The sequence below is a fragment of the Cuculus canorus genome, chromosome 18 (genome assembly GCF_017976375.1).
Source record: "Cuculus canorus isolate bCucCan1 chromosome 18, bCucCan1.pri, whole genome shotgun sequence".
Lineage (NCBI taxonomy): Eukaryota > Metazoa > Chordata > Aves > Cuculiformes > Cuculidae > Cuculus > Cuculus canorus.
Genome location: NC_071418.1, coordinates 9,822,701 through 9,850,677, shown reverse-complemented (window position 1 = coordinate 9,850,677; position 27,977 = coordinate 9,822,701). Strand labels below are relative to the sequence as shown.

At 53.0% G+C, this 27,977-nt stretch overlaps 1 protein-coding gene and 1 long non-coding RNA gene across 7 annotated transcripts in view; one reads left to right on the top strand and one right to left on the bottom strand.

Moving 5' to 3' along the window:
- The first annotated feature begins 865 nt into the window (after window positions 1-865).
- Window positions 866-27,977, top strand: part of PIK3R6 (phosphoinositide-3-kinase regulatory subunit 6) — a 38,119-nt gene continuing 11,007 nt past the window's right edge. Inside the window, exons 1-11 of one of the 6 annotated variants that reach the window (XM_054083461.1) lie at window positions 7,761-7,863; window positions 10,602-10,806; window positions 16,401-16,533; window positions 19,297-19,380; window positions 20,607-20,698; window positions 23,241-23,309; window positions 23,802-23,934; window positions 25,650-25,719; window positions 26,060-26,243; window positions 27,017-27,164; window positions 27,866-27,952. In XM_054083461.1, coding sequence (XP_053939436.1) covers window positions 16,521-16,533; window positions 19,297-19,380; window positions 20,607-20,698; window positions 23,241-23,309; window positions 23,802-23,934; window positions 25,650-25,719; window positions 26,060-26,243; window positions 27,017-27,164; window positions 27,866-27,952 — 880 coding nt within the window. In that variant the 5' untranslated portion in view covers window positions 7,761-7,863; window positions 10,602-10,806; window positions 16,401-16,520. Of the gene's footprint in view, window positions 977-7,725; window positions 7,864-8,143; window positions 8,279-10,343; window positions 10,807-16,400; window positions 16,534-19,296; window positions 19,381-20,606; window positions 20,699-23,240; window positions 23,310-23,801; window positions 23,935-25,649; window positions 25,720-26,059; window positions 26,244-27,016; window positions 27,165-27,865; window positions 27,953-27,977 lie in introns of those variants that run through there. The other 5 variants (XM_054083460.1, XM_054083463.1, XM_054083464.1 and 2 more) reach the window with 5 other exon arrangements.
- LOC128853995 (uncharacterized) lies at window positions 997-7,993 on the bottom strand. Its single transcript, XR_008452866.1, has 3 exons — window positions 7,809-7,993; window positions 3,562-3,707; window positions 997-2,440 (listed from the first exon to the last, which is right to left on the bottom strand). It is a non-coding gene; the product is annotated as an uncharacterized LOC128853995 (long non-coding RNA).

Here is a 27,977-nt window from a genome sequence, read left to right as displayed (position 1 = left end):
TGATTTGGGCTGGGTCTGCCCGATCCATGCACCCTTTCCATCTGCCAGCCTGGGCTTATGCCAATGTGCAAACAGGTCTCAGCCCTATCTGAGCGGCCGGGCACTGGCAGATCTCAGCAGCCCAAGCAGCCTCACCTGGGGCCCTGTTTGAGCTCATCCTGGGAGCCCATCTCCCGACACTGAGTCACACCTGGTGAGAACGTCCCAGATCTGCTCCAAACAACACGCAGCCAACACCTCTGTCAAGGCAATGTCAAACTTCTCTGGGAGAGCATTCCAGAAGGGGTCGGGCATTCCCTGCCCAGGCTGCAGGCAGGCAGGGGCTGGCGTTGAGAAAAAGCAGATGTGCACAAGATGCTTTGGGCAGGAGGCACGAAACTCTGGGCTTGGAACAGGAGCTGGAAAAGTGTGTCCTTGGACAGACTCCTCCTTGTCTCTCGTAGCAACACTGTTTATTTTGAGGTGCTGGGTGTGCAGCCTCAGGCGCTCTCTCTGACTCCGCAGGGAGACAGCAGCACTGGAGGAGTTGCCCCGGCACAGGGTAGTTGGTGGCACGGCGGAGGCTGTGCCAGAGCCAGGACTCGCTGCATCTGCCCCGAGACAGGCTCGTCCTAGAGCAGCCTGACCTGTGTGGCTGGTTTTTGGGATTAGAGGCAGGGCACAGCTGAGCCCTCTCTTGACTGCTCCTGCGTGGCCAGAGAGCACCAGACGAGCACAAGCCATGCCGGGACAGGTTTCTCCTTAAGGGACCTCTCTATGAAAGAGGAAGCTGTCTTGAAATAACTCCGACGCTTCCCTTTTCACTTTGCAGACTTTGAAGCGTGCTGCAGAGCCCAGCAGCCGCCCCAGTGCTCTTCTAGCATCACCGACCCTGTGATGGCTCCTCCAGGACCCCGCTTTGCTCACCAACACTGGACGGGACCTCAGATGTGCGTGTGACTTGCTGGGCTCCTTGGTGCCTGTCCTGAAGAAGCAGGTAGAGTCCTGAAGGGCGCGTTTCTCCTGGGTCCGTGCATGGGGAAAGGCAGTGTTCATCCTCTGTGTTGTCTTCTGTCTGCTCCCCTGAGGGAGACCTTCTGTACCGCTGGTCCTCGGTGCTGTGCTTTTACCAGAGCGTGCTTACCATACTTTAACTACCGGAGCCTCCTTCACTTCCATTAGTGGAATTTTCACTGGAAACTATTAGTGCTTTATGTCTTAGAATCTGGCAGTGTGTCTGCAAGTGCTGCCCTCCTGTGAACGAAAGATCCTGGAAAGCCCTTGAACAGGGTTCGGTTTGATTTACTTTCTCAGGGTGAATTAGGGAAGGGGGCAGCAATGGTGCTGGAGAAGATGAACGTGCTGCTTCTCTGCCCAGAAAGGGAACATCTGTGCAAGCTTCCCCTGCCGCACCCTGCCAGCAATTCTGTTGGGAAGCACGGGGTTTGCCCTGGAACCTGTTCCAGGGGGGAATTACCTGCCAGTGCCCCTGGAGAAGACGCAGGTAGTTTGGGTGGTGGTGTTGCTCTGGTGTTTGTTCAAGACCATGCACGCAGCCCCGTTCCGTGCCCCACAGCTTGCTGCTCAGCCCTGACGGGGCGAGTGAATTACATCACTGGCTTGGGGCTGTTTCAGCACAAGCTCATGGTTTTTCGTGTAGAACAACTCCCAATTGTTAGGCACAGAGTCACCTGCCCAGAGCCACTCTTGGCCATCGCCCGCTCTGGCCCTGGCGCCGCCGGGGCTCCCCTCTCCCAGCTCCTCGCCCCACAGGGCAGGGAGCGTTCCAGGGAGGGCGGTTGTGCTCAGGTTTTGCTGCAGCCTGGGGGTGGCCGGGGTGGTGCACGCTGTGGCACTGGCTGTGCAGTTGTGTCACTGCCCGGCTTCCCCTCCGCTCGTCCTGGGGCCTCATCTGTCCCTTGGGGGCCCTGAGCGGTAACATGGCAATAAAAAGCAATGAGAGTGGTGATAAAGAGGAGAGCACAGCAGCCCCATCCAGAGAGGAAAGAGAAAGGGGAGTGCCTGAGGCCCAAGTTTTAAAAACCTATAGATGAGCCAACTCTGTGCAATAGGCAGGTTCGATTTGTCCTCCTCTCTTTGCCCCGCTGAGTATTTTCTTCTGCGTCCTATGGCAGCATCAGAGGCACGGAGCCATCGCTCCGTGATCACTCACCTCCACGGGATGCTGTTGGCCTCCCATGGGAGCTCTCTAAGAGCTCTCTAAGCCTGAGCACAGAAACAAATTCCTCTTAGTTCCAAGGACTGATTTATCACCTCTGAGTATGACACAAACTTTTAGGTGTGTACTTGTTTGGCACTTTGGCCGTGGAGTGAGTACATGGCTGCCAAGGCTTTTTCAACCTGTTTCCAAGTTCCTCTGTGGGTGGTCCAAATCCATGAGACATTAATTCAGCCTTTACAGCTTAGGGTGCCACTGAACGTCTCAAGGTTTATCCTACACCTGCAATGGAAGAAAAAAATGGGTCAGTCTGGTGAAACACACGGCCAGCCTTGCTCTGTCACGCGAATCTATTCAAACCGCACAGCTTTCTCTCAAATATTAATTTGACCTGAGGAAACAGCTTGAGCCCTCAAACCCTCAAGCTGTCCTGTTAAGATCTGGGCTTGCTGTTCCCTGTGGCTCTGCCCTGCAGCCTCTCCTCACCGCCGTGAGACGCTGGGGCTGCAGCGCTGGCACAGGGCTGTCCTGACATCAGATACTGGAGGGCTGCTATGAAGACCAGCTGTGGTGGTGTTTCTACCCCAAAAATAGCTTCCCACATATTTTCTTTCTGCTAGTCCTGTTTTCTAAAGAGAAAGAGCTATGAGACCACTGTCTGCTGCCTGTCCATCATTTCGGGATAACCCGTATTCCTGGCTGGCCCCATATCAGACAGAGGAGAAGACTTCTTGGCACTGGGGAAGATGACACAGGGCAGGTAGCACTGGGTTTACTGGAGTTTCCTGGACCTTATGGAACAGCATGTTCAGGTTGTTATGCCACAGACACATTGCTTTCTTTTTTTGCTATGAAAATCTCTGCTTGGTGGTGGGGCTGTGGAGGTGGTAGCTGCCGTTCCTCCTTGCCAGGCACTGACTTGCTCATCCCCATAGGAGCAGTTTTCATCTTCTCTTTAGTGCTCAGTTTTCCTCTGGGAGTTCCATGAATGCTGTCTCAGAGCAGTCCTTCTTGTGTTGGGCATAGTCACACTCCACTGGAGATGGAAACCTTGATGTAATACCCACCTGTGGCCCCTTTGGCAGGAGTCACCCTGTGCACCACCTCCCTGGGGTGAACTGAACTTCCACCTCCCCACAGCCCTCTGATACATGGGGTGGGCACAGCTGCTGTTGTGGCAGGACCATAATGACCTTTTATCAGTCACCTTGGCATGGGTGTGCAGCCCGCTGCGGGGATGTGGGCAGCATCCTCCTCCCCAGCATCCCCAGGGGAGGACTGACAGAGGGGAGCTCTGATTTTCACAAGAAATGAAAGCTCTTCTGTTCCAAGGGTTTGGGAAAGAGCTGACCCAAGAGGACTTGGTGATTCTACCCCTCTACTCTGCTCTGGTGAGAACTCACCTGGAGCCACACGTTCAGTTCTGGTGTCCTTGGCACGGGAAGGACATGGAGCTGTTGAAGTGAGTCCAGAGGAGGCCACAGAGATGATCCAAGGGCTGGAGCACCTCCTGTATGAGGACAGGCTGAGAGAGTTGGGGTTCTTCAGTCTGGAGAGTAAAAGGCCGAGGGGAGGCCTTAGAGTGGCTTCCAGTACTGAAAGGGGCTCTGAGAAAGCTGGGGAGGGGCTCTGGATCAGGGAGTGCGGGGACAGAACAAGGAGAATGGTTTTCAGCTGCAAGAGAGCTGAGATCGTAAGAAGTGTTTTGTGTGAGGGTGGGGAGGCCCTGGCCCAGGTTGCCCATAGCAGTGGTGGCTGCCCCATCCCTGGAGGTGTTCAAGGCCAGGTTGGATGGGGCTTGGAGCCCCTGATCCTGTGGGAGAGTTTCCTTGCCCATGGCAGAGGGGTGGAACTGCATGGACTTTGAGGTCACTTCCAGCTCAAAACTTTCTATGGTTCTATGATTCTATGATTCTATGACTGTTGTTTCGGTTGTGTACAGCCTTCCTAAAGCTGACCACACCTTCTAGTCAGAGGGAGGCGTTCCTCAGGAGTTGCTTTCTTGCTTTCATGAGCTTTGCTGATGTTAATGGCTCTTCTGAAGGCAGATGTCGCGTTGGTTGAGTCACGTCTTTCTATTTTGAGGTGTGACATGCCTCAAATACCACACCGTCCAAACGCAGTTTGGGCAGGATCTCTCTGAAGGAGCTGCTGTTATGAGTGATCTGTGCTGGGATGGATTTTGCTTGTGAGACTCTAGTGTGATTCTTCAATCCAGAGTGGTGTTACTGGGGGTGTCCATGCTCATACAGTAAGCGATCATTTCTGCTGTTACCCATACCATGTAATTAATCCTTGTCATGGATGTGGCCCTCCTGGTGCAACACTATGTCTTCACCCCTTTGTTGCTAATCTCCTTCTTTTTGTGCTCCATCTTCATTCCCCACTACCAGAGCAATGCCAAAAGCACACCACCCACACCACAGAATCACAGAATCACAGAATCACCAGGTTGGAAAGGACCCACTGGATCATCGAGTCCAACCATTCCTAACGCTCCCTAAACCATGCCCCTCAGCACTTCATCCACCCGTTCCTTAAACACCTCCAGGGAAGGTGACTCCACCCCCTCCCTGGGCAGCTGTTCCAGTGCCCAATGACTCTTTCTGTGAAGAATTTTTTTCTGATATCCAACCTGAACCTCCCCTGGCAGAGCTTGAGGCCATTCCCCCTTGTCCTGTCCCTGTCACTTGGGAGAAGAGCCCAGCTCCCTCCTCTCCACAACCTCCTTTCAGGTAGTTGTAGAGAGCAATAAGGTCTCCCCTCAGCCTCCTCTTCTCCAGGGAAACAACCCCAGCTCTCTCAGCCGCTCCTCGTCAGACGTTCTCCAGCCCCTCACCAGCTTCGTTGCTCTTCTCTGGACACACTCCAGAGCCTCAACATCCTTCTTGTGGTGAGGGGTCCAGAACTGAACACAGTATTCGAGGTGTGGTCTCACCAGTGCCCCCCCAAGCCCACGGGCAATTGCCCTCTGCCCTCCCTGAACCCCAGTGACAACCCCCCACCACTGTTGGGCAGTTGTGGCCACCTGCGAGCAGCTTCCAGCAAAGGCTGCGTGAAAGCTCCACCACTGTTGAAGGGCACAGCACTGTGTCCCTGAGCAGAGCTGTGCACTGAGACACCATCGCATCACCTGGGGAGGAAAGACCTAAGTTATATAAAGTGCTGGATTCACCACCAGGGGTTCTGGATACAGGTTCTTCTGCTCTCAGCTGCAAATTGTGCCCGTGGTCAGGCGAGACAGGCCGGTACTGGTGCTCTGCCACAGCGCTGCAAGGAGCAGCAACACGATGTCACGGCACCAGCTCAACCATGTTCACCAGCTCCTGCCTGAGCACATCTCGATGCAGCCTGGTGGGAGCTGCTTGCTCCACGGCATGAGATGCTGAACACTCCCTGAAACAGCTGTTTAAAGCCCAGATTTCTTTTTCAGAGGTAAAGATTTGCTGTCAGCACAAAACTGCTTTCTCCCAGCTGGTGCCACGGAGCACATCTGCGAAGTGAAGGGGTTGTACCAGCAGCGGCTGTGCTGGTGAAGGTTCTGTCCAAAGGAGGTATTGCTCTGGGAATGGGGCTCTATGGAGGCAGGGAGCAGCTCTGCCGTCCCACAGACCCTTCCACCTCACGAACATGGTTCAGTCACCTTCCCTGGAGGTGTTTAAGGGATGAGGTGCTGAGGGGCATGGTTTAGGGATTGTTAGGAATGGTTGGACTCCATGATCCAGTAGGTCCTTTCCAACCTGGTGATTCTATGAACGCAGCTATCTCCCTGCCTGGCCTCTCTCAGGGTGATGACATTTGGAAGCCTGAGCTCTGCTTTCATTTCCCCCTCAGGTGCACAGCACTTGTCTGGGCTGTTTGTGCAAGCAAACCTGGCAGCAGTTTTCCAAACGTACTTATTTTTTCCCTCTGGTTGTTTTTCCCCAAGCTGACCCTGGGAATGGAAAGAGATGCTAAATCTAAAAAGCTGATGCTTCCGGAAAATGTGTTTCTTTCCTTAGAAAGAATTAAATGTAACACTGGTGAGGAAGTCTCCGAAGAGTCATTAGCATCCAGGAAGCTGCTCAACTTCCATACGAGCTTTAGCAAAGGGCTTTGGGGCTTATTCAGTCCTCTTGGGCAGGTAAACGCCTGCTGCAGTGCAAGCTGTGAAGGTGTTTCATTAGTGAAATGGCTGGAAGAGCCGTTCTCACCATCTCCCTCCATAAACTTGAGACTTCTGGAAGGGACGTGCTTTGCCAGAGCAGGCGAGCGGCACAGCAAAGCAGAGCCTGAGCTTGCAATGCGTTTCCTTGGCAGTGAGAGCCTGAGGGAGAGCATCTGGTTTCATATCAGAGCTGTCTGAAACCACAAGCCTTGCCAGGTTTTGAGCTGAAACAGAAAATCAGTCTAGAAGGGGGGCTCCACACAGCATGCGTGGTCCTCCTGCCTCCACTGCAGGTCTTGTCCGCTCCAGCAACCTGTCCGAACGTGATCAGAAATGAGGCAGGTGTCCTTTATGTGGTGTTTGAGTTTCAGAATCAAAGTCTTGCTTAGTTTTCATTTTAACTGTGGCACCTCGCTCTGGGGCGACTGATGTAAGGTGAGATGGAGCCAGGCTCTGCTCACCGTGTTTATCCTTGGCCACCATTCAGGTCCTCAGGGGAGCCTGGAGCTGTTGTTGCCTGGACAGCAAGGAAGGCTGGAGGCCGGAAAGCTGCATTTGTCCTGCTTTCGTACCAGAGCTGTGCAACTGGGGCTGGATCAGGGCCAAAAATAGTGACTGCTCCACTGGCAGATGGACACGGTTACAAGGATGGGGAAAACAGGATGTCAGACCTGCCTCTGATGGACTCCCCTGGATGATTTTGCTGCAGCATCAGTTTGTTCTGGAGTGAGCAATGACATTGGGTCCAGAAGAGCAATTGCACAGCATTTTGGGAGCTGTCAGCTGCAGTTTGGAGCAGCCTAGAGGACACAATGTCAGCTTCTCAGGCTGGCTTGGGGAAAACAGCCCTTCAGCTCCTCCAGTGAAGAACTCACCCTTTGGCTCACATCTGATAGACTCAAGGAATGGTTTGGGTTGGAAGAGATGTCAATGCCTGTCCAGTTCCAACCCTCTGCCATGGGCAGGGACACCTCCCACTGGATCAGGTTGCTCCAAGCCCCATCCAACCTGGCCTGGAACCCCTCCAGGGATGGGGCAGCCACCACTGCTCTGGACAAACTGTTTCAGGGCCTCCCCACCCTCAGCAAAACATTTCTTTCTGAGATCTCATCTCAATCTCTCCCCTCTTTCAGCTGAAAACTATTGCCTTTCATCCTCTCCCTGCACTCCCTGATGGAGAGCCCCTCCCCAGCTTTCCTGGAGCCCCTTTCAGTACTGGAAGCTGCTCTAAGGTCTCCCCAGATACTTGCACCCCAGACTCTCTCACCAGAGCTGAGAGGAAATACGGGCTGTGTAACCACCCCAGAGCTTTGTGATGTTAGACAAAGCCTCTGATGTGCTGCTTTCATAACTGATCTCTCTCAAAGGCAACTGTAGGGAGAAGGGGGAGGGCAGTATGAAGGGGTGGTGAATTCTGATCTGCTCCACAGGACATCTGTCAGCTTGTGACGAAACGCTGAGGGGACATGTGCTCATGTGTCTCTCCTATGGCTCAGCACTCACCGTGTCTCCCTTCAGGACGCTCTGGCACGGAACAGCTTGCTTGCCGCTGCCGATGGTATTTGTCCAATCCTTCCTTGCACTTATGTGTCCACTTCAGGAATGGGAAATGTTGGGATCGGGGCGGTAACTGGTGGTGGGATGAGGGAGAGGGGCGAGGAAGAGCGTGGCGGGGGGAACAGCTTTCCATGCTTCGGTCCTGCGCAATACGCAGGTTTTTCTCTGCAAGCGCCTGTTGCCGAGCTGATAAACAACCACAGGAAACCTCAGCCGTACCCGTGTAGTGAATTTGTAACTAAATACAGGGCTGCAGAAGGCGTAGAGACACTGGCTTTGGAGCGGGACTAAATATAACTCGGAGAAAGCAAGCGCTGCGCACCACGGGCTGTGCTTGCCTTGCTGAGTCACTGCTGTCCTTGGGTGGTCGGAGAGAGGACATCCCCCAGTGTTGGCCATGGTCAGCAGAGCCCCAGGTAACTGCATTCCAGACCCAAGCCAGGGCGTGCTGAGCAGCAGAGGATGCCCAGACAGGTTGGAGAGCTGGTGCAGGATGGTGCAACCGAGATTCCCAACTCGTTTGCTGCTAGCACACCTCCCACCCCCAAAGGGCTTGGGTTTAGGTTTTCTTTCATGGCTTCAGCTATTTTGGTATCTGTCAGTCTGTGTCTCAGATGTTTCACCTAGTCCAGCGAGGTTGGATTTTAGTGATTTCTGCCCACTTTTGATAATCGATGGGACAGGGCAGCAGGTCTCCAGGGGAGGCTGTGCATCCCTATGTTGGACATTTCCAGGGGACAGCCTGAGTCACTTCTCTCCACGGAATGTGATGAGGTTGAGATGACTCCTGTGGATGGACACATCTTTACCTTGTTACTTTGGAAGTTTCGATCTCAGCCCAGTGTCCTTTCATACTAACGGCTTATAAAAGACTGAGCTTCAACTCCTGCCATGGACCGGAGCCAAGAGGGAAGCATCCTTTTCTTGGGATAGGGATGTGTTTTCTCACAGAGCTGGGCTGTTCCTGCAGCGAGTGCATCAGGCTGTGGAGACAATCCTTTTGCTGTGCCATTCACTTGCTAGGAAGTTTGCCTGGCTGAACTTTGTTTTAAAGGTCAGCAGAATGGGACAGGCTGGAGGATCTGGGCTGCTGGGAGGTGGGATACGGACCTGGTGGCATTCTGGGGTTCGGGTCTAGTCCTGGCCAGGCTGGATTCCCCTGCAACTCATAGAGGTTCTTGGGTGTTGGCAGCACTTCTGAGAAATCCCCTGGTTCCCTTGGTGGTGAGGCTGTGACTGTGTGATGCCTCCCTCTGCCTGTCTCTGCTCAGGCGTGCTTGGAAGTGAGTCCCCTGCTGGGGTGGGGCTGCACGGTGCTGAGCCTGATCCAGGGTCCTTTGGGACTGCAGGTGACAGAGCCTGACACCTATAATGGTGTTGGCCCATGTTATAATTAAAACATTCTAACAAGAGCTGAGTGAGCATGGATCCTTCTCCATGGAGGACAAGAGCAGCCGACACAGCCCAGCCTGCTCTCTGTGTACAGTAGGGACCAATGACCTTCTGCATGTACAACCTTGTGGTGTCCACCCAGCCAGAGCTAGGACCCTCCAGATACATTCCAAAAGCACACAGGGTGATGTGTGATTTGCTGAAACCTACCTTGTCACAATGTCTTTGTCGTCTATTCTGAGAACGACTGGCCATCAGGGAAGGGAGGAGGCATCAGTGTGGTCTCCCCACCTTCCCTACCTGGCTGTAAGCACCAGGGAGTGGATAACCCTGGAGGAAGGTGACTATTTCCTTGTGCAGGCTTGAACCAAAGTATGACACAAATGGGGAACCCCTGCTTAGGAGGAAGGTGGTTCAACGAGCATTCGAAAGGTGGAGAGGTCAGGAGGGAGGCAGGTTACTGGAAGATGCCAACTGCAGTGGCCTCACCTCTAAATGGGACAGCACTTGTGTTGGTTCAGCTAACACAGAGAAAACTGTTCCAACCTCTGGATCTCCTTTAACTGCTGCCCTGCAGAGGAGGGACACTGAGGAAAGGTTTATGGGGTGCTCAGTGCCTGATGCTCAGCCTGCTCGTGTTACCTCTAGCACCCTGGTATTTGGAAAGGGAGGATGAGGCTGCAAAGCCCTTTAACCCACAGTCTTACTCATCAGCTTCCAGGAAAAACTGTGTACTTACGATGCAAAGTTCATCTTCAAGGTTCCCATACCTAACCCTGAGCTCTTGGGAAAGGTGGCTTGTGAGTCATTAAGTTTTTTTCACTCATAGTTGTTGGAAACCGATGGGAGGAATGTCACATCCCTTCTCACCCTTCCTTTTTCATTTTTGCCTGCAAATGAAGTAAAATACAGCTGATGCTGTGGGTATTTTAAGAATTGCAGAGAGGAAGCAGGGCTTTGCAGCTCTGCGAAGAAGTGGGATATATGCAGAGAAGGCTCTGGTCTTGCTGAGCTGGCAGACAGCAAAATAACCAGTTACGGGATGAAATGTGTCTTGTGCCTGCTGCAGGGAAGGGAAGAGATCCAAGGGAGGAGGAGGGGGCCAGAAAGCAGAGGAGCCCTCACGAGTGTGAATCAGGGAACTGAGCAGCTTCTACCTCTCGCTGGCACTTTTGCAGGGCTCGCTTTTACTGCACTGCCATATTTCCCCTCGACCCATCTATCGTCTCCCCACAGTCGCGTATCAGCTGGGGCGCGTGAGCCCTTCCTGTTTCTGGGTAGAAAGCTTGTGGTCAGCGCTGAGCTCAGCCACAGGCACGCTGAGAGAGCCCTGCTCACGTTCTGCAGCGCTGAGCGTGGGCTCCAGTGCAGACGCCGCGGGGATCGCTGCTTTGCCGTCTAACTCTCACCAGCTGCACCTCAGCTGAGGATCCCATGTCCTTCAGCTGCGCCTGATCCGCTGCTGCCTCCTCCTCCTCAAATGTGCCCGCTGGGATGGTCCTGCGCCCCGAAGGGAGCTGTGATCCTCAGAGCTAGAAGGACATAAGAGAAGGTGAGTGCAGCCCAGAGCTGAGCAGGTTTGGGACAGAGTCCTTCTTTGCGCACTCCAGATCCCACTCACGCTGGGGACAGTGCAGGGCCAGGCTGTGACGAGAGATCCCATCCCCAGCCTGCAGGGGAGCAGGGCAGGGGTTCCCAGGGGAAAGCCTGTGACCTCTTCTCTTGGAGATCGGAGTTAATCCATCAGGCACAAGTACCAGTGCAGCGTCCATCCCCAGAAATGGGGACAATAGCCCCTGCTTGCTTGATCAGTCAGTTCAGGAAGGATAAGTTGGGCAGAGAGGACTTTCTGTAGTGTGGGGACTCTGATATCTTGTGCTCCTCTTCCTTTGGGAACTGCGTTGGCACTTGCTGTCAGCAGCAACCCCCAGCTGCTGCGCTGGGATGTGGGGATGTGGCACAGTTAATAGTGAGCCTTGGTGAAGTCCCCTTGGCTGAGAGTGTCCCTGCATGAGACACCAGAGCAGCCGTGCAGACCTGAGAGAGAGGATGGGCTCGCCTGAATCCCTGGATGAGCAGGGGGAGCCGCAGCGCAGCTCAGACTCATCTCAGCACCCGAGCAAGCTGTGGAGTCCTGAGCTGGCTTAGAGCGCGTGGTGGGTCAGGGCTTGATGGGCATGAAGTGGCTGTAACCAGGGTCTTTAGCCCCAGGGTCTGTCACCAGAAGGGGTGACAATGGCAAAGGAGCCAGCAGGAAGGGCCTTGCCCCTGCATGCAGAGGGTGTAGGGACATCCCCCTCTATTTTCTCCAGGGAAGGGGTGGTCCCAGCATCACAGCACAGCCCATTGCATCTGCTCTCCCAGGGGTTTTATGGCTGCGGTCCCTGGGAACAGCCTGACATGAGAGGCGTGTAGGGTGGGTGTTGGGGGCTGATTCTTTCTCAGCAGGACAAGAAACAGCCTGAAGCAGTGACAGGGATCCTGCTACACCCCAGGTTTCTGGGTGCCAGTGGGTGACATCTCCCACTGCTCTGGCACCAGCACTGGGCTCTCCACGCTGTGTGCCTGCATTCCCACCCACCCTCTGCTAAAAAGCTTTTTCACCACACCAGCAACAATAAATGTGTCATTGGAACTTCAGGTGGTTGTTGTCTCCCTGGACTGACACATGGCTTTGAGGTGGTGTTCAAGGAATCCCTCCTGCCAGCTGGTGAGCTTCATCCCTTATGGTGAGCCTCTGCCCAGAGCAGCATCACAGCCAGGGCAGGAGCTGGCAGTCTCCTCTCAGGGGTGCATAGGTTGTGTCTTTCCTCTGTACCACATTCTGCTCAGCAAAAGAGGTACCAAGGTCAGATTATCTGGCGTAAATCAGCCTGGCTTCACCAGCATTACTCAAAAGCAGCCCATGCACCTCGACTGGGGAGCAGCCTCCATCCCCACAGGCAAGGAATGTGTAAATGCTCTGTGCAGAGGCTGAATTTAATCCTTGGTTACAGACCAGGCTTTTGCATTTTCAAAGCCTTCCTCACCACCTTACTGGGTTGGATTTGTGTCAGGATGACTGCAGGGCAAGCTGGGGTCAGGGAAGGGCAAGCAGCATCCCCGTCTGTGGCAGCTGGAGTTGGCAAACGTGGTCCTGCTGTCTGACCGGCTCTGAACTGGGGCTGCTGCTGTGCAGCCCTTCCCACCCTCAGTCCCGCATCCCTCCTCCTCCTTTGGTGGTCCTGGTTTCCACTCCCTTGGGGCAGCAAAGCAGGGCAGAAAACATCCCCAGTGAAAATGAGTGATTTTCTGCTCATTTTGGTTTCTGTGCTGGTCCTGGGCTGGCCAAGTGAAAACCTAGAGCTGGCAGGAACCAGACTGACCCTGGCCTTCCTCACCAGCTTGTTTCTATGTGTGTCCTTTCATGCCTTTTCTCATACAGCATTTGTGGAGGACTGGACTCTGGATGTGCTGGGGACCAGGTTTGGGCATTTGATGTTCAATTTTCTTGGGAGACCCAAGCGCTCGGAGCAGGCAAGTGGACTGTGTCCTCAGTCTTGGCTCCTCTTTGCTGACAGTGAGGAGAGCCAGCACTTTTTAAGCAGACAGATGAACCAAGAACAGAAGTTTCTCAGGCAAGAGGAGCTCACATCGCTCTGGCCCTGTTGGCTCCTTTTCTAAATCTGGAAATAGCACTGGCAAGTTCCACGTTTGGTCACCAGCTCCCCTCCCACGCGCGGGCAGGTAGGATGCGGATGTGGAAAACCACCGACGCAATTAGCAGCGGGCTGTGTTTCGCTTCAGCACGTGGCTTCTCTGAGCACTGCGGCAGGCGTGTTGGCAGAGCCGAGCTCGGTGCCGTCGGTCTCCCATGGCATTGGGGACTCTGGCATTTTTCTAGCATGAAATATCATAATGGCTATAAACTAGAGAGGGGCAGATTTAGACTAGCCTTAAGGAGGAATTTCCTCTTGATGAGAGTGGTGAGCAACTGGCCCAGGTTGCCCAGAGAAGTTGTGGATCTCTGATCCAGTGGGAGGTATCCCTTCCCATGACAGAATGATTGGACTCGATGATCCAAGACATCTTTTCCAACCTGGTGTTTCTATGATTCTGTGAAGGAGATTGTACCTGGATGGGCTTTAAGGACTCTTCCAACCCAAATCATTTCATGATTCTATGATTAGGTGAAAGTGACTGGTTCTCCTAATCATTTGCAGGCATAAGAACACCCAATACTGTACAGCAGCGTTAACCAGCCAGTGAGCTGGTGGGCACTGCAGTTCTCAAAATGATCATAGAACCATAGAAGAGTTCGGGTTAGAAGGGATCTTAAAGCCCATCCAGTTCCACCCCCCCTTGCCATGGGCAGGGACACGTCCCCCTGGATCAGCTGCCCAAGCCCCATCCAACCTGGCCTGGAACACCTCCAGGGATGGAGATCCATGACTTCTCAGACAGCCAGTGATTCTTCTCTTCCCCTCTGTAGCCAGTGTTCAAGAGGGTGATCTGTAGTTTCAGATACTGGGACAATTAATTGATGATGTTCTTCTCTGGGCCAGACTCCAGCATACCAGGAGACACATCCCATTTCTGCCTGTAGAAGCAAAGCCTTGTTTGTCTGCAGACACAGGGCTGATGCTTGGTGCAGGCTGTCAGCACTGTGGTCAGCTGTGGCCGGGGTATGAAATCATCCTCCCCTTGCTCACTGCTTTGCCCCCAGGGTGCTGAGCATCTCTGGGAAGCCACCAGTGCCCAGCCAGGGGTGGCAACATGGGTGTGAGTGGGAAGGCAGGCACAATCTGTGGGACTTCCCGCAGGTAGAGCTGTTTGCCATCAGCGTGGGGTGCAGGGGAGGAAGGGGTTTACTGACTTTAGTAGCCACATTCTGCCCCGCAACACACCCTTAGTCATCCCAGGGCATTTACCTCAGAAGAAAGGTCATGTCCATCTCCGCAGTGCTATTCACATGACACAGAGATGCGATTCCAAGGTTGTAACATGCATCCAGCTGAGCTGGAGGAGGTTTAGGCATCTCCTCTCTGCTCCCCTCCCTGGACTGAGCTGCCTGCAGCTGTGCAAGCAGAGGCAGGGTGGTTGCTATCATAAGCCATTGGCCTGAAGAAAGATTCTGTCCTCACCTCCTTTGTCCTCTCTGCTTTCAGCCCCCGCCGGGAGCTGCCCCCAGCAGGCAGCAGAACTCCTCTGTGGTGCCTCAGCACCAAGCCTTGTTATCCAGCCCCAAGGCCAGGAATAAAAGCCATGTGTGTCTGAGGTGGCTTTTCAGAACTTCACTTGTTGCAGGAAAGCTTTAATGAGTTTCTGAAGGCTCCTGAAGGTGGAATGCTCTTGGGGCCCGAGTGGTACGTGGCAGGGGTGTTCCCACACCTGTATGTCCATCTGCACCCACGGCCGCGGAGGTGTTGGGTTTGATGATGGATATTTACAGATTTGGGACCTATCTGAGCAGAATTGTGTTCTAAATCTGCAAATTAAATAGAGCAATGCCTAAACAGAGCAAAAATATGAGCGCAGATGTCTGCTGATGGCCTGACTGCTTGGAGGGAGGTGAGGGACTGACAACACTGCAGTTATTGCCAGTTTGAGGACCACTGGAGGTGGGCTCCCTGTTATCAGCCACCAATGTGGATGTTTCAGGGAAACTGTAGAATTCAGACTTACAGACTGGGTATTTTCCATCCCCAAAGGCAAGAAAGTGTGGGCAAAACCTGCAGGCTGGCAAAGCCTTAGTCTAGAAACGCTGAAAGAAGCGTGGCAGCTCACTCAGGCTGTGAGTGGAGGCAGCACAGCCCTGCGGTTGCTGCTGTGCTCGTGGGTGGGGAGACAGGGGAGGGCTGGGCACTGAGGAGGCAGGACAACAAGGCGCTGGAGCTGCTGCCCTGGAAGGACCCAACTGTGGGGTTGATGGCAGCAGCTGAATATCTCAGCAGTGATATTTCACATCGAAGATGCCAGCCTGCTTCCCCATGGCTGCTCGTGCCAGTTTGTGCTCGTGTCACAGGCAAATCTCCCTTCCTTCCTCCTCAGCTGATGGAATCATTTTTCTTGTCTTCTTTCTTTGGAGACAATAATGCTTGAAGACAAGGGAAGCTGTCTGGCTCCAGGCAGAGTAACAGCCTCTAGAGATTTCCTCAGGGTTTGATTCTCTGGGATGCTGGATCAGGGTGGCAGTGGATCAGCACAAGCATAGAAACCACATGGAAATCATAGAATGGTTTGAGTTGGAAGGGACCTTAAAGATCATCTAATTCCAATCCCCCTGCCATGGGCAGACACACTTGCCCCTGGATCAGGAGGCTCAGAGCCTCATCCAACCTGGCCTTGAACACCTCCAGGGATGGGACAGCCACCGCTTCTCTGGGCAACCTGGGCCAGGGCCTCCCCACTCTCATTGTGTGGAATTTCCTCTCATTTCCCTTCCCTTCCCTTCCCTTCCCTTCCCTTCCCTTCCCTTCCCTTCCCTTCCCTTCCCTTCCCTTCCCTTCCCTTCCCTTCCCTTCCCTTCCCTTCCCTTCCCTTCCCTTCCCTTCCCTTCCCTTCCCTTCCCTTCCCTTCCCTTCCCTTCCCTTCCCTTCCCTTCCCTTCCCTTCCCTTCCCTTCCCTTCCCTTCCCTTCCCTTCCCTTCCCTTCCCTTCCCTTCCCTTCCCTTCCCTTCCCTTCCCTTCCCTTCCCTTCCCGTCCCTTCCCTTACCTTCCCTTCCCTTCCCTTCCCTTCCCTTCCCTTCCCTTCCCTTCCCTTCCCTTCCCTTCCCTTTTTTTTTTTCCTTTTCAGACTGGACTTTGCATTTCACACTCAGCTTCACTTACTCTGAACATCTCTTATATCCTGGGGAGGAGAACGCTCCCGATCTCCCCTGCCTGGTGATGCTGATGCTCATCCCTGGATCCTCCTTGCTGCAGGAGGCTTTGAGGGCCAAGTGTTCAGCCGAGCCCAGTTTCAAGCTGAGCAACTTTCTCCAGCAAAACCCATCTCTTGAGGCATGACACGCTCTCCGTTAGTGCTCTGCCTCCCTGCTGGACACCCTTCGCTCTGGGGTCCCGTGTCCGTGGCGCCCCAGAGGGCTTGTGCTCTCCTGGAGGTCTGAGCTCATCCTGATCTCCGCTTCCAGCCTGAGCTGAGTGTGTGCCCTGTTTTTTCCGCAGGTGAGACTCAGGACCCAAGGCCATGCCCGTGTGGAGTGAGGAGCAGCTCTGCACTCACCCCGTCACCACAGACGCCCCGCGGCCACCGTGCCCATCCCGTGCTGCAAACTCAGCTCAGCCATGGAGAGCGCAGGTGGGTGATGCCGAACCCCACAGGGTGCTCGGGGTCCCAGACAAATTAAACCCACCTCATCCATCTTCTTGTGCTTCCACTGCCCTCTGATAAAATACAGGGGTATCTAAGGATGATTGACTGCTGGTGTTGCAACCCAAACCCGGATGGTCCAGGGGTTGCCAGGGTAAGACCTGGATCTTCCCATAAAATGTATGGGTTTGGTGCTCACCAGGGTAGATGAAAGCAAAGTGATACCGAACAATTGATCCCCAAAGGCATTTATTTCTATAGGCAATCTTGGGGGAAAGACTGGCATTGGCTGCTAAATCTGTGTTAAGGGAGAAGAAAGAGGGAAGAGGGAGGCGATGGAGAGAGAGAGCAAAGTGCAAGGACACCACCTGGGCTCCGGATGCTCTTCTTTTCCCAGGATGGTGGGCACTGCTGCCAGTGCCCCTCTTGCAGAGTATTACTTACGGTTTTTGGTTGGCCTGCCCAGTGCTGCTTCTGGGAAAGTTCTGGAACTGAGTTTGAGGGCGACTCGGGGGGGCTCCGGGGTCGGAGGTGAGTCTGAGGTATCACTCTGCCCCTGCTCTCCGTACCAGTAAGATCACAGCACGGACAGCCGGGCTGCTCGTGAGAGTGAGCTGAGGGGCTGGAGGACACCGCCTCTGCTGCCGTCGCAGCATTCAAACCCAAACGATTTAAGGCAAACCATCTGAGGAGCAAAAACTCAGTCCCTGACATGGGCAGACCTTGCTCTTTATGGGGTGTGGGATAGGTGGGAAATGAGGCACAAAGCAACTGAGGGGCAGCCAAAAGATTTGCTGCGGAGGAGCTCCTTGAAAGCCCCAGGCCTTTCAACCTTTCAACATCAGAATTCTAAAGCAGTTTTATGTTTTATTGTACTTTTTGTGTCCATTTTTCCCCTGTTTGTGTTCTATTTTCATGTTGTTTCACAAAGCAGTGTTGGCCTCCCGGCACCCCAAGGTCAGGATATTGATGCTGAAATAGTTTCTTTTCATTTCTAAGCCACTGCTGTTTGTCACTGGCAGGTTGAGACCATATTTAGATCAAAGTACATCTTGTTTGTGTTGGAACTGAAGCTTTGATGCTCCGCTCTCTGTGGAGAAACATCAGCCTATCATGACTGTAATTGCTTTGATAGAGTAAAGAAGGCAGTATTTATATCAGTGCCCAGAAAAAAACTTCCCTTAGTAATCAAAACCATACAGGAATGAAAAGAATAGGAAATTTCGAATAGTCCGTTATTGTGTAATTCCCCAATGCAAAATCCATGAACATAATAGGGAAGTCGAGGAGATTTACAAAATCACTCGAGAAAACAGAACAGAGAGGAAATGTAGATTTAACAGAGCAAAATGTTGATGGTTTCTCAAAGGACACTTCCAAAATGAGAAAAATCCCATTTCAAATGATGTTTTTAATAAAATCATATAATCAAAGAATGGGTTTGGTTGGAAGTGATGTCAAATCCCATCCAGTTTTACCCCCTGTCATGGGCAGGGACATCTCCCACTGGATCAGGTTGCTCCAAGTCCATTCAACGTTGCCTTGAACACCTCCAGGGATGGGGCAGCCACCACTGCTCTGGGCAACCTGGGCCAGGGCCTCTTCACTCTCACAGAAAAATATTTCCTCCTAAAATCTCATCTCAATCTCCCTTCTTTCAGCTGAAAACTATCCCCTCTCATCCTGTCCCTACACCTCCTGATCAAGAGCCCCTCCCCAGCTTTCCTGGAGCCCGTTTTCAGAACTGGAAGGTGCTCTAAGGTCTCCTCTCAGCCTTCTCTTCTCCAGCCTGAACCACCCCAACTCTCTCAGCCTGTTCTCATAGCAGAAGTTCTTCAGCCCTCGGATCATCTCTGTAGCCTTCTCTGGACTCGCTCCAGCAGTTCTGTGTGTTTCCTGCATTTTTGCACTGTAGATTCTCCTTGCATGGGTACGATGGCACGAACCGTGCTGGGAGCACACAAACAGCTTTGCCAGCACGTGTGAGTAGTCGTGAGCTCAGGTGTGTGATTGTTTTCTAACACAGCTTTGACTGAAGCCACAGCACCAAGTACTCTTCTGCAGAAGGCGGCTAAATTGAATGGATCCTCTGTACAAGCATCCTTAAGGGGATGCTCTTGTCTGGGATCAGTACATAGGAAAAGTATTTTGGCTGTTGGAGTACCATCATGTCCTCGCTGGAGCACTTCACAGTATGGCTCCATGGGACACCAGCCCACAGGGTGATATTTTCCCCACACCTCCAGTGTCCATGGAGAGGGCTCTGGCCTATTCCAAGCAAGGAATATCCAGGCTTGAAGCCTTCTGAGACGGGTGTCCTGAGGAATGTGATCAGGATGAACCCCACAAACCAGCCCCCTTTTCATAGAATCATAGAATTGTTTGGGTTGGAAGAGACCTTAAAACCCACCCAGTTCCAATCCCCCTGCCATGGGCAGGGACATCCCACCAGATCAGGCTGCCCAAGGCCCATCCAACCTGGCCTTGAACACCTCCAGGGATGGGGCAGCCACAACTTCCCTGGGCAACCTGGGCCAGGGCCTCACCATTCTCATAGTGAAGAAATTCTTCCTAATGTCCAGTCTAAATCTGCCCCTCTCCAGTTTATACCTGTCCTTCTTCATCCTATCACCACAAGCTTTTATGAATAGCCTCTCTCCAGCTTTCCTGTGGTTTTCCCTGGGGTTGTCCCCAGCTACCAGTCTCCCAGAGATACTGGCCTGGCTGCTTATATCCTCTTTGTTCCTGCAGAGGTGGAGTCGGACATCCTACGCCGTGTCCGCACGCTGCTGCGAGAGCTGGATGGGCACCACCCCGCCTGCCAGTGTGACCGAGGTAAGGTGAACCCCTGCACAGCTCCCAGTATTGGCACCCACTGCCCCCTGCACTGCCTCACCAGGGTATCGCTTGGCCCCAGGGTCCTCAACTGCTGCTCTCGCTCAGACAACGAGGGGACATGGAGTGACCTCACCTCCCTGGCACTGCTCTGCCCTTTCTACTCTGATAAACAGAATCCTAGTATGATTTGAGTTGGAAGGAACTTTAAAGATTATCTAATTCCTACCCCCCTGCCATGGGCAGGGACACCTCCCACTGGATCTGGTTGCACAAAGTCTCATCCAACCTGGCCTTGAACACCTCCAGGGATGGGGCAGCCACAGCTCCCCATGGCAACCTGTTCCTGGTGTCTGCTGTGCACCAACCTCAGAAGCTTCCACCCCACCTTTCGGTGGCTGTTGTATCCTTCACACCCAGCACTCACCCAGGTCCAGCATCAAGGGGGGAGAGCGAATGCCAGAGCTCCTCGTGCTGTTCCCAGCCCCGACACTGACTCGCCTCACAGCCCCATCCAACTCGCTTAACACCTCTGAATTGGAGTCTCCCTGTCTCTTCCTGCGGGGATATCGTTTTGCCAGCTCAGCTCCTCACTAAGGAATCAGGTGAAATCCATGTTTACAGCTTCGGAGAATAAAACTTGAGCAACCGGACTGCTGCAGCCATAGGAAACAATTAATCTTGAAAAACTGATTTTATTTGGAGCGCACAAAATATTTTACAGTTAATTAAACTTGATTTTTTCTGGAATGAGCTGCGACACCTGCAGGACTGAAATGCTTTGTGGCCATTCACGTGCTGTGTGCTGGGAGCAGCGGGAGCCCGGATTCCTTGGGGCAGGCGGTGAAAGCAGGCAGTCCTAAACCGGCAGCAGCGGGAATAGGAAACTAAGCACATCCATTGCCCTGCCTTGCTTTTCTCCAACCTTCAGTCCTAGGATCTCTAGGACCTTTTTTCCAACAGTTTCCCAGTACTAGAAGTGCGATACATCAACGCTGCACCCAGAGCCAGGGTGGCAGCAGCCTTGCCCTTGCAGAGCATCGCTGATTGAAGCGGAGGATGGAGAAGTCTGGTTTAGCTCTGATAGTGAAGTCACTGTGACATCCCGCTGGGTGACCTTTGCAGCAACAGTTCCCAGGTCTCCAGACTCCTCTGTAAAACACTGCCTCTGATCCATCGTTCCTCTGCTTTGCAACATGACCTCTTTCTTGGCTTTCACCTCTCAGGGATGCTGCGATGGACCCTGCATAAAAAGATCGACCAGAATCCCAGTAACAGCTCCGTCCTGGTTGGGATCCTGGTGAAGGAGCTGGAAAGGGTGAGTGCTACCTCTGAGACATCTGCTGAGCACCAGAGCAGCCCCTCTGTAGCGTATGCCCTGCTTTGGGACCATGGGGAGCAGAAGCTTGGGGACCCCACTCCATCCACAGGGCTTTGCCTCCCGTCTGGGCCATCCTGGGCTCAAGGTGTTTTTAGGGACCTTGAGCCTGGCTGGGAGCTGTGCCTTATAGCCAAGAGCGAGGAACTCTGTGGGACACCAGGACAGAGCTGCAGCTCGTCCCCAGCTGATGTCTGCAGGGACTGGGGTTTGCTCCAAAAAGATGGGGAGCCATGGGGAACACAGGGAGCCTCTCTGGGCTCCTCAGTGCCAAAGGCAGGCAGCCTTCGCAGTTCGCAAACAGCAACGTGCAAAACACCCCCAACCAATCCCAAATCTCCCTCAGCCCACCCCTGATAGCTGTAGTCACAACTAGAGTGGAAATTTCTCCTCCATGTCACTCATTTCCTTCCCTGAGGGTGTCAGAGCAGAAACATCTCACCCGGTATCTTGTCCCAAGAGCATCTGATGGAAACCTTGCGACTATCTTTTTTGTTTTAGTGATTTGTTTTCTCATTTTCCGATCTTGTGCAACCCTTCAGCACCCTCAGCATCCTGGCTTGTAGTTTGATGAGGTGTCATGTGTAGAAGTAACACCTTTTCTTTCTGATGAGGCTGCCTCATTTTACCCAGCGCCCTCTCATTCCGGTGCAGGGATGAACAACCTATGTCCCCCTCTACCTCCTTCTCCCCATCCCGGTGTTGAGCCCCTGCAAGTCATGCTTTGTTCAAAAACCTCCCCATACCTTTTCCTCTCCATATTTCTTGTTTCTCCTTTCAAGATGGAAGGATGCAGCCGCCTTGCTCAGCATCTCTCAGCTCCCATGTCCTGCCAGCCCCTGCTCAGCCCCAGGGTGGGGAAACCCCCTCTGCAGAGGCTGTCACCCCCTCCATCAACACAGTATCACACACTTGAGCTGCATCCGCGCAGCGCAGATCCCTGCACACGCATCACAGCGCTGTGAACATGGAACAGTTATTCCTAACCTTTGATTCCTACCTTTTGAACAGCTCTGAGGCCATTTGTGGGCTCTCTCCCACGCTGGGGCAGTCGAGCATCCCTCAGTGCCTTGAGGAGGGATCGTATAAAGAGGCTTTTGCAGATTCAGATAGACAGGAGCACCCACAGCACCCTTGGCTACGGATGCAGGCGTTGTCCCCGAGGGCTTGGGGTCTGTTTTCCTCTGCAAAAGCCATGTCAGTCCCTTCCATTTTACTTATTATCACTCTGCTACTCTACTCTTATCTCTCCTTTTCCAGGAGGGATGTCAGGCCTCCTGGTCTGTAATTGCCTTCATCTTCCTGAAGCTTTTCTTGGAAATCAGTGTCACACTTCTTTTTCATTCTTCTGATCCTGCAGCAGCATTGAGCAGTCAGCAGCAACCACAGATAATAATTTAGCAATTTCATGCTTGAGTTCCTACGGGGCTCTGGGCAAACATCAGCCGGTCTCAGCAATTCACTGTTATTCATTTTATTGATCATTTCTAAAGCTTTGCTGTCATCAGTCCCATTTAACTCAGATCCATCAGCACAGAAGCCCTGAAGGGAAGTGCTGGAAATGTCTTTGGGACGGAAATATCCTTCCCAGGTTTATCCAGGAGCATTCCCATTGCTGGAGCTGTCAGGTAGAGCCAAGCTACAGGGAAAGGCTGGGACTGTGTAGGCTTGAGCATCCACCTGGCTTCCCACGGGCTCAAATGGGGATGCAAGAGCATCTTTCCTCCCTGTGCACTCTGATCTCACACCCACCAGATGTAAAACAGGCTTTTTCCAGGGGATTCACGGTGGTTTTATATTTTTCACATGAATTTTTGCAACAGGGAGGAATCACAGAATGGTTTGGGTTGGGAAGAACCTTAAGGCCCATCCAGTTCCAACCCCACCTCCCACTGGATCAGGGGCTCAAACCCCCATCCAACGTTGCCTTGAACCCCTCCAGGGATGGGGCAGCCACCACTGCTCTGGGCAACCTGGGCCAGGGCCTCCCCACCCTCAGGAGCTCCTTAATGTTTTCAGTTAGATATTTTGCTCACTCTCTCCCACCACGACTGCTGCACGCGCACTGCAACGCTCCTGGTGTACACACCCCACTCCTGCAGCAATCCCAGAGCCTTCACATCCTTCCAACAACCTCCAGAGCTGCGATGAGGTGGTGGCTATGGCAGTGTGGTCTTCCCCACTCTTCCCCAAGGCTTGGCTTGCTTGGGATGCCCACCAGGAAGGACCTGTCTGTCCCAAGGACATCCTACCTACCCTGATGGCCTGTGGAGGGACCCCAAACCCCACCTTGACCTGGAGAGCATCATCCCTGAGCCAGGGTGAGTGCCTGTGCTCGCCTTGTGCATCTGAGACGCTGAGCAGCTGGGACCAAGCATATCCTGGGGGCTGAGGTGGCTCCTCCAGCTCCAGTCTCTGCCTCTGCCCATCCCAGCACTCCGCCAGGCATTGCCTGCACTGACTGTGCCTTTTGGTCCCACAGGCGGAGCGAGGTGACTTCAGACATTACATCATCCCCTTGCTGCACACGCTGATGTACACCCTGATAAAGGTAACCTACCTCAGACTTCGTTGGGACAAGAGAAACCGTTGGTTTCCAGGGAAATCAGGAGGGACCACCTGGAGCCATTCAGCACCTATTCCTGTGCTGAAATATCCCAGTACCCACCCAGTAAAGCCTTGAAACCACCATGGATGGACTCAGCTGTGTGTTTCCCAGTGTGCTGTCTGATGGCTGAGATACTGGCGCCTGTGACATATACGGGGGTGACAGCTCCTCCCAGTTGACCTCCGTTTCTAGAGGTGTTTAGATGCCTGATGGTGCAGGAATCCACAACCTGGCAAAAATGTGTGCCTGCAGACCTTCAGTGGATATTGCTGGAGGATTCTAAACCACTGTAGGGCCTGATTCTGATTCACATATTGCATTTAAATCCATATTAGGGTAGCTCTGTGCTCTCCCACCCTGGGGTCTGTTGTAGAGAGAGCACCGTTAGGGGACACTCCCTGTGGCATGTCCTCGACTGTCCCTTTCTCACTCCAGGCTCCTTGCATCTCTGATGAGCTCTGCAGCAGAGTGTATGATTTCTGTAAGAAGCTGCTCACCCTGCCCAAGCCTTTCTGCACCATTGGTTTGGACTATGCCATCAAGGTGAAGATGGAAAGGACAGCACCAGGTATGAGGGCTTCTCCACGCAGGGCACGGTGAATGGTTTGGGTCCTCAAGGCAATGGTAGTAGGAGTTGGGGGGAGGGGGGGTGTTCCATACTTGAACTGGCCTTTGCCTAATGCAGTGAGCGGGGATTTCTGCCACTTAGAATCATAGAATTGTTAAGGTTGGAAAAGCCCTCTAAGCTCACCCAGTCCAACCATCAGCCCAAACCTACCATGCCCACTAAACCTTGTCCCCAAGTGCCACATCTACACACTTTTTGAACTCCTCCAGGGATGGAGACTCCACCACTGCCCTGAGCAGCCTCTGTGAGGGCTTCAACACTCTCTCAGTGCAGGAATCTTCCCAATATCCAGTCTAGACTTAGAGGCCTTAGGGATGCATCTGAATTGGGAGAGTTCTCCTCTCCAGATTTTAGGAGCCTTAGTTACAGGCAGAAAACCTTGGAGTCCTCCTGCTGTTGGTGTAGGAACCGCCAAAGCCAAATCCAGCCCATCTCAGAATCATAGAATCACCAGGTTGGAAAGGACCCACTGGATCATTGAGTCCAACCATTCCTAACACTCCTTTAAACCATGTCCCTAAGCACTTCATCAACCCATTCCTTAAACACCTATAGGGAAGGTGACTCGACCCCCACCCTGGGCAGCCTCTGCCAGTGCCCAGTAAGGTGCAGGTGGGTGTATAGACATCCTCTCTCTAAAGGGAACAGGGTGCTTGTGCCCTCAGCCTGGGTATCTCAGTGAATGTTGTGGAGGTTTCCATTTGGCAAAGCAAATTCTCTAACATTGACTTGCAGGCTGTCCAGCATGGATTCTCTCTCCACTACTGTATATCAGGTTTTAGACACTCAAACATCATTGATTCCACCAGAGATCAATCCCTTTTAGAAAGAAAACCAGAAGAGAACTTTCTCTTCCTTAATGTTGCCCAGTGAAGTTCTCCTTGGTGAAGTCATCTCTAATGACAGTCTTTAAAAGCAATCCTTTAGGACAGTGCAAAGTGCAGACACTGTGTGAGGTAGAAGTAAAATATGAAAAACCTGGTGGGAAACTAGAGAGAATGAGCCATTTGTGGTCATCTCAGCCCATCATCATCACCCCAATCATTTTTCCCCAGCACAAGTTTGTCCGGAGCTCCGAGGTCCACCTTTATCACTTGAATTCTGGTAAAACAATGATTCAGTGTGGAGAGCTGGGGATCTCCAGCGTGGCTTTTCTCGGAGCATTACGAGGTTCACGAGGTGATTGAACCCGAGCAATGCAGGATGACAGTATCTTCCCCACCCAGGACTCTCCCCCACACATCTCTCCTGATTCAGAAACATGTTGGGCTCTTCATATTCACTCTCCCCTGATGTGGCCCTGTGGATGGAGGCCAGGAGTCAGGCTCTTCCTCCTGCTTCCAACTCTACTCCTGAGCTCATAATCCTCCAAACAAAGGAAGGGAAACACAGGAAATGGTACCAGAATAGAAGGTGGTTTCTTTTTATGTAGCATGGCCTATCCTATCTTTGTCCTTGACTATTTTTAACTCTGGGCCTGATTCTTGGCTCTTTTAACACCATTTCTCCAGCAATGAAGACTGGAGAGATGATGTCTGGCTTTGCAGACCCACCGTCAGCCTCTATGACAGGAGCAGCATTTCGCTGCTTGGGTGAGCTGTGTCATTACGTCTCATGCTCTGACTCCTGCCTGTTTATCTCCTTGTCTCTGCTAGGTACGTTGTACCAAAGGATGGTCATTTCCGAGCAAAGTCTTAAAAGTGACCCATATCCTTATCAGGAAAAGTGAGTAGCACCTCTTTGAAAGTGTTGTCACTTTTATTTCTTTTCCAGCCTTTAAGTCTCATAGCGAAAACTGTCCTTGCCCTGTGCTCTGAAATTATGTCGGATCAAACGGACAATTTGGACGTAAACCACATGGCAGCACGTTCCTCCCATGTGTCCCAGTTGAGTTCTGTGGTCCTGGGAGTCAGGGAGACAGGGTGGAGAAAGGGAATATCAACAACAACCCTTTTTTCTCTGCATGGGATAATGGGGACATGGGCTGTTCACGGCAGTCCTGGTGTCAGTAATGGGAAGTCCCCACCTCCTCTCACCTTCTTCCCCATCTTCCTACTCCACACAGGATTTTCATCTTTGCTGATCCTGAGCTGCTCTCTGAAGCTATCTGCAATGCACTGGTCACTGACACAGAGGCAGCTCAGGTCTCCCAGAGCCCCCGGGTGTGTATGTGCTATGTGATCATCCACGCCATGCAGGCAGCCCTGGCCGAGGGCTGCGACGTCAGTGGCTTGAAGGCGACCCTCCAGGTAACCACAGCACTTCATCACCACGTGTGGTGTCATAGAGTAATAGATTGAGTTGGAAGGGGTCTTAAAGCCCATCCAGTTCCACCCCCCTGTCATGGGCAGGGACACCTCCCACTGGATTAAGGAGCTCAAAGCTCCATCCAGCCTGGCCTTGAACACCTCCAGGGATGGGGCAGCCACCACTGCTCTGGGCAACTTGGGTTGCTGCAGCAAGAGCCAGGGGGTTCGAATCTTCGTCTTGAGTCTTCAGATTTGCTCATCAAAGCTGGGCTCTGTGGCTGAAATAAAGGCTCCTCTGTGAGCCCCTGGTCATTGAAAAAACATCTCCGTGGAAATGTTCCGATGAGTTTTATTCAAAACCTCCTTCTAGCAGCCATGAGGCCACAGTTACACAAATATCTGGTTCAGAAAGGCAGCTTTGCAGGGGCTCTCAGTGATTTCCACTCCAAAGGCACCTTTGTGTGTCTGCTGTCCCCATCTCTCGAGGGTCATTTGAGCTGCCAGCTCTGCTTCTGCCTCCCAGAGCTCATGGCAGCTGTGAGCACAGTGCCCGTCACCTGCAAGCCTGACAGAGAAAATCTTTAAGCAGGCAGTGCAGCCAGCATCTCTCTTCCTCCAACCTTCCTTAAAGGCAAGAGGACATTTGTGTCCTCTACTGTGAAACAACTGCTGCAGGACTCATTTGCCCTCTTTCCTCCCCCTCACATGGCCCTGCCCGGGGAACACCTACCCTTTTCACACCTCTGGGTGTTGACAGCTACTCCTCGTGACAGGATATGCCCACAAGCGATGTCGAGCACTGGTTCCAGCAAGTGGTGGCAGCAGTGGAGTGTGCAGGAAACGAAGAGAATGCAGACCGCAACCAGCACGCAGCAAGGCTGGAAAAGATTTACTGCACCATCCTCAGGTCCCCACAAGCAGGTATGCTCCAGGCCTGCCATGCAAGTTGGGTTAAGGGAGCTGTGAAGTTGGCAGGCCCCTGCCTCGCTACCATGTCCTCACCATTGCCTTCCCATAGCTGTCCATTCCCACCTCCCATTTGTCTCCAATTTAGCAGCATTCACAGAATCAGAGAATCATGGAATCATTTGAGTTGGAAGGAGCCTCAAGGCCCATCAAGTTCCACAACCCTGCCATGATCAGGGACACCTCCCACTGGATCAGGTTGCTCCGAGCCCCATTCAACCTGGTCTTGAACCCCTCCAGGGATGGGGCAGCCACCACTGCTCTGGGCAACCTGGGCCAGGACCTCCCCACCCTCACAGCAAAACATTTCTTCCAAATATCTCACCTCAATCTCCCCTCTTGCAGCTTATTGTTCTGCAGTCCCTTTGCTTTCTGCAGCAAAGCAAGGTCCTTCAGTTGCCCACGCCTTAATCTCCCCATCTTCATTTCTTGCTTTCACCGACAGTGTAGGTACCTTCTTACAGCTCAGTTTGTGAGAGCAGAGGTCTGTGATTGCAGCCTCATGTCTGGGAGGAAAGCACCCACGGTGGGAGAGGCCCCTGGGGTCAGCATGGGCTGTCTCCGCTGTTGTCTGACGCACAGCACTGGTGGAGTTTCATGCACCTGAAAAGGAAAATATCTGCTCTGTGTGTTACAAGCACCATTGTTTCCCCCAGGCGATGTTCCCCTGGGAGAGACGCATGGTACCCCTCTGCCCAACCCCAACATCAGCTTCCACCTCTGGACAGAAGACGACCAGCTCTGTGAGTGCCCCAGGGGGCTGTGGTG